At 39.8% G+C, this 5,792-nt stretch overlaps 1 protein-coding gene across 1 annotated transcript; it reads right to left on the reverse strand.

The window, feature by feature from the left end:
• Positions 1 to 346: 346 nt before the first annotated feature.
• Positions 347 to 3,928, reverse strand: LOC103448586 (receptor-like protein 19). The gene has a single exon (XM_029104832.2). It carries the CDS (start codon positions 3,718 to 3,720, stop codon positions 571 to 573), a length of 3,150 nt encoding a protein of 1,049 aa, XP_028960665.2. The 5' UTR covers positions 3,721 to 3,928; the 3' UTR covers positions 347 to 570.
• Between the last annotated feature and the right edge of the window lie 1,864 nt (positions 3,929 to 5,792).

Below are 5,792 nucleotides of genomic sequence, written 5' to 3' on the forward strand. Positions count from 1 at the left end.
GTTGAACAAAAGTACAAGTTGCTCCTTTTGGACAAAGATTTAGGATTTGAGCTAGTGTATGCGTATGACTTTGTATGAACTTGCTCCTGGAAGTTCTTCTGGTTTTTCACCCAGTTAAATAGGGGTTTTCGGGCTCGTGTGTGAATTTTGTTTTTATGGACCCTTATTTATTGTTGTGTGAACGAACTTCATGTATGATTGTTTCAACCTTGGATTGCATCTAATACATATTAGATAACTCGGATATTTCATATGTGAGTTGCTGTGTTTTTGCTTGACTAGCATCTTTGGCAGTTAAACTGTTTCTAATATCTATCTGTTGTTAAATTTGGGTTTACTTTCGATAGAATTATGAATTCTTGTTCTATTATTCCATACATAGCAAATGATTCTGCCCGGTACCAGTTTCATTTCATCTTACAGTACAATGCCGCCTCTCAGCTGGGTTTGTACCTTTTGTGGAACTAATATACCATATTACAAAAGGAAGACATAACATTAAAAAGGAGTACAAAGAAATAACATAAAACAAGCAAAAAACAACACCAAATGCATAACCTGATAGTGGACTTATGAATTTCCTATCATCAGCTTGATGGTTTTAACAATCTCAACAAACCATTCATGCTTCTTTGTGATCACCACATCAGAAAGAACAACTCCCACTACCAAACCACTTCCGAGACCAGCCAATACAAATTTCCAATCAAATTCAAACGAGCCTGAATCATTTTCTTCGGTTTTTGAAGGTGACAGGTGAGGAGCCTTAGGATCTCCGCATTTCTTTGGCAAAGGATCACCACACAATCCAGGATTTCCTTCATATGAACTGCTACCAAATGAAATAAGTTGGGTTCCATGTGGTATTGGACCTGTCAAATTGTTGTTAGAGACAATGAATATTGCAAGGAATGTAAGCTGCGTGAGGCTTTGAGGGATTTGTCCTGAAAGCTTGTTTTGTGAAAGGTCAAGTGATTCAAGCCATCTTAAATTCCCGAAAGATGATGGGATGGGACCAGTTAGGAGGTTACCAGATATATTGAATGAGATCAACCCTTCTAGGTTCCCAATAAATTCAGGAATCCTCCCTTCAAATTTGTTGCTAGAGATGTCAATCACTGCAAAGGCTTCGTGAATCTTCGGATAATGTCTCTCCACACTTTTGCTAGTTATCGTGATTGAGTAATATGTATGAAAGATTAGCTGAAGAGTAGGAGCATCGATAAATGTGTGTGCCTTCATATATGTCGACTGGTTTCGAGTGACACCCCTCATGACATTCCCGGAAAAGATGTTTTGAGATGGAAACTTGCCTCTGAAACTATTAGAAGATAGATCCAGAATTCGCAACTCAGGGAAATATTCAACATTGTCCCGAGCAGGTTCCTCTATCAGACCGTAGAACGCATTCTGGTGCATTGCCAAAAGTTTTAACTCTGGAAGAGCCCCCAACCAAAAGGGAAAAACATCGCTGAATTTATTGTATGACAGATCAATAAACTCAAGTCTTATGCAGTTCCCCAAAGACCTTGGTAGTTGCCCTCGCAATTGGTTATGACTAACATCAATCAACATCAGACTGCTTGTGTTGGTGTATGTTTCAGGAAGAAAGCCGCTGAAAGAGTTGTTTCCAATTCTTAAAACTCGCAGATCAGCGCTGAAGTTTCCGAGACAGGGGGGAAGCATTCCACTCATATTGTTGTTGGAGAGATCAAGGTGCTGAAGAGAAGTCAGACTACAGATCAGTGGTGAAATTGTTCCATTTAGATTGTTGTTTGCAACATGATAGCGAACTGTGTGTGGTGGAGGCATCAGTAGCGGCCCATGTAGCATGTTATGCTGGAGCTCTAAAACTTGTAGATTAACCCAAGGAAAGGCATTTGAATGCTGGACAATGCTTGAAAGGGAGTTGTGAGAAATGTCCATGTACGTCAAAGTCTTTGTGCTTGTGTTCAACATCCATTTTGGCACTTCACCATGCAAATGGTTGTTGGAAAGGTCCAAGTACACCAATCCTTCTTGATACTGCAGGAAACTTGGGAACTCTCTTATGTTGCACGAACCCAATCCTAGAAAGTTTAACTTTGGAAGTAGGCTTGCATTCATACTTTCTGTTTCTGTCAAAATTTTCAAACTGTTACGAGATAGTTTTAATTCGGTGAGCCCTTGTAACTTATGAAACATGTGGAACTCCACTGTACCAGTCAGATTATTATCAGTTAGATCTAACGCCTCGAGACTGATGAGATCGAATAAGGAATTAGGAATTGGACCGGTTAACTGATTCGAAGACAGAGAAAGTTTGGAGAGGTGGGTGAGATTTCCTAGAGAAGGAATTTGACCGGTTAACTGATTCGAAGACAGCGAAAGTTTTGTGAGGTGGGTTAGATTTCGTAGAGAAGGAATTTGACCAGTTAACTGATTCGAAGACAGCGAAAGTTTTGTGAGGTGGGTGAGATTTCCTAAATAATGAATTGGACCAGTTAACTTATTTGAAAATAGAGAAAGTTTTGTGAGGTGGGTGAGATTTCCTAGAGAAGAAATTGGACCGGTTAACTGATTCGAAGACAGAGAAAGTTTCGTGAGGTGGGTGAGATTTCCTAGAGAAGGAATTGGACCGGTTAACTGATTGGAAAACAGAGAAAGTTTCGTGAGGTGGGTGAGATTTTCTAGAGAAGGAATTGGACCAGTTAACTGATTTGAAGACAGAGAAAGTATTGTGAGGTGGATGAGATTTCCTAGAGAAGGAATTGGACCAGTTAACTGATTTGAAGATAGAAATAGTTTTGTGAGGTGGGTAAGATTTCCTAGAAAAGGAATTGGACCTGTTAACTGATTCGAAGACATAGAAAGTTCTGTGAGGTGGATGAGATTTCGTAGAGAAGGAATTTGACCGGTTAACTGATTCGAAGATAGAGAAAGTTTCGTGAGGTGGGTGAGATTTCTTAGAGAAGGAATTGGACCGGTTAACTGATTTGAAGACAGAGAAAGTTTTGTGAGGTGAGTGAGATTTTCTAGAGAAGGAATTGGACCGGTTAACTGATTTGAAGACAGAGAAAGTACTGTGAGGTGGATGAGATTTCCCAGAGAAGGAATTGGACTAGTTAACTGATTCGAAGATAGAAATAGTTTTGTGAGGTGGGTGAGATTTCCTAGAGAAGGAATTGGACCAGTTAAATGATTCAAAGACAGATCAAGGGACGACAATTTGGTCAACTGTGAAATTTGGTATGGGATTTGGCCAGAAAATAAAGAATCAGAGAGATTAAGATAGATGAGCCTTGGCAAATTCCTAATGCTAGTAGGAATTCGAGAGGAGCTGAAGTTGTTACCAGCAAGGTTCAGCACTTGAAGCTGATCAAGCCGGAAAAGGCTGCTGTTGGAGTTGATAGAGCCCAGGAGACAGCTGCTACTAAGATCAAGGCCAATCACATGACCCGTCCTCTCGTCACACACAATGCCATCCCATGCACAGCAGTTGCCATTTTGTCCCTCAGCTGGTTTCCATTGCAAAATCTTTGGATAAGCGTCATCAGAATACAAGGCAGATCTGTTAATGATGAAGCTTTCCTTGAATTGCAGCAAGGCAGACCTCTCCTCGTCACGACAAGATTGCTGCAATGAGGAAACTGATGAGCTAACAACCATGAGATGAAACAACACAGCTTTTGAAAGTATATAACACATATTGGACACAAACAAGCACCGGCGGGATCCCATTGTGTTTTGTTCTGCACTCTTTGATATTAGCAATTTAGCATGGGAGTGAGGTTGTGAGAGAGGTTTTTTATAGACTGGTGGTAGGGGTTCCGCACCTTAGTGTGTAAAACTTTTCTAACATGAAATGTGTATCACGATTAGTAGGGTCCATTGTTTTTCCACTATCTACTACGTTGAGAAAAAAAGTTTGTACACAAGATGTAAATAAATAATTCACTTGAAAGTTTAAGTGGTATTGGCGCACATGCTTTTAAGTTCAAATGGTAATTGCGCAAAATTCCCTAAATAAAATTGATGGATATTTTTTATAAACCACCCATTAAACTTTGAGTTTTGACCCTCTTCCCCTTTTTCTAGCGGCTCGTCTCTTCTTCGAATGGGACTCTTGTCCGTGTGAATTAACCATACGATAACTCCGTAATAGGGGTTGACAATTGACTTGACTTGGGGAGGAGGAGCCGTTTGGCTGCTTCTTTGCTCCTCTGTGTTCAACTTCAGAATGCTTGCGTTCACTTCTATATATGGAAGCACTTTAGTTAGTCATCTTCATCCATTAGCTAACATGTAATTGAAGAAAGTTGAAGTTCCGCTATAAAATCAATTGGTAATAAGGGGAGTAGCCCAACCTCTTATAAGCTTATGCAAGGTCTCTCCTCCCAATAATGTGGAAAATCATTCTCAACATGCCTCCTCACGTATGACAAATTTCAAGCCTAATGCGTAGACAACAGAACCGGGTGACGTGAAGCGCGTGTGGCCGTTTGACTTCACATGTGGAATAACCTGCTTTGATACCATGAAGAAAGTTGAAGTTCCACTATAAAACCAATTGCCAATATAGGGAGTAACCTCCTCCCATCAATGTGAGACTCATTCTCAATAGTAATTACTACAAAATGAAGACATCGTTTTCTTTAAACATAGCTGCACCATCTTTCAAACATAGTTGCTGCTTTTGACATATAGTTAAGCATAGCTGCTGTGCAGCATCCTTAGATTCCTTCCATAACTGTTGCCTCACGAGAATTTTCACACGGAGGAGGGACCAACGATTTCTTGTTGCTTCTGCTTTCTGTTTCCTTTTGAATTTCAGAAAAGCCTTTTCCATGGGATTAGAATCCCACTCCAATGCTTTTTCTTTTTCTTTTAAATTCAATGAACTATTTTGAAATCCCATACAAATGCATCTTTTTGGGATGGAATCCACAAATGCATTTTTTGGGATGGATGAGTTTCACCTTTTTGGGATGGAATCCCATACAAATGCATCTTTTTCTTTCACCAAGAGTTTTAATGCTTTTAACCACCTTGGCAGCGCATCTGTGAAATTTGGTCCCGGAATTTCGTTATTTAATTACGTATCTAATTTTTTTAATTTTGTATTTCGTATTTATGTTATTTTAATTTTAATTTCCGTTAAATTTAGATTTTGAATCGTATAGTTACAAGATATGAATTTTCGTAATTAATCTTTTAAAATCTGTATACGTTTCGAGGTCACAATTAATATTTTTGAATAGAGCTCGATTCCACGAGTGCATAGCCAAAAGGCGTTTGCGAATCGGAGATATAACGAAAAGTTACGTTGAAGTCAAATATAAATAGTAATTTAGGAATTTCTATAAATGGGATTGGAAATGACCAATCAGAGAGGGGATGGTCCTATTTATTAGGGGAAAGAACCAATGAGAAGGGGAAGAGTAGCCCAGTTGGTGGATCCCACATTATCCACGTGCAACCCAGTCTCTAACCCGGTTCTTGCACCAAATTTCCAACCCTATTTCGGTGAACCAAGATGGCCCATTACCAACAAACGGCTTAGCGGCTTACCATCTTGCAACTCCATATCAACTCAAGTCGATTTGGCCCTGGTTCACGATAAACAGAGTCATTGGGCTTCCACGAGCGCATGGCTATGATCTCACTATTGCCATGACTTTCGTCGTCATCCACCACCATCATCTAACTCATCTCGACGTCAGAAGCAAGACTTAAGCAAGGATCGAAGCATTGGAGGTCAGGGGACGTCAAATCGAAGATCACACATTTCTAGGGTTTCTGATGAACTATGT

This window comes from Malus domestica, chromosome 07, assembly GCF_042453785.1.
Source record: "Malus domestica chromosome 07, GDT2T_hap1".
NCBI classification, from domain to species: Eukaryota; Viridiplantae; Streptophyta; class Magnoliopsida; order Rosales; family Rosaceae; genus Malus; species Malus domestica.

Coding starts and splice junctions, on each gene's coding strand:
- LOC103448586 (XM_029104832.2), bottom strand. CDS start 3,720: ATGGGATCCCGCCGGTGCTTGTTTGTGTCCAATATGTGTTATATACTT.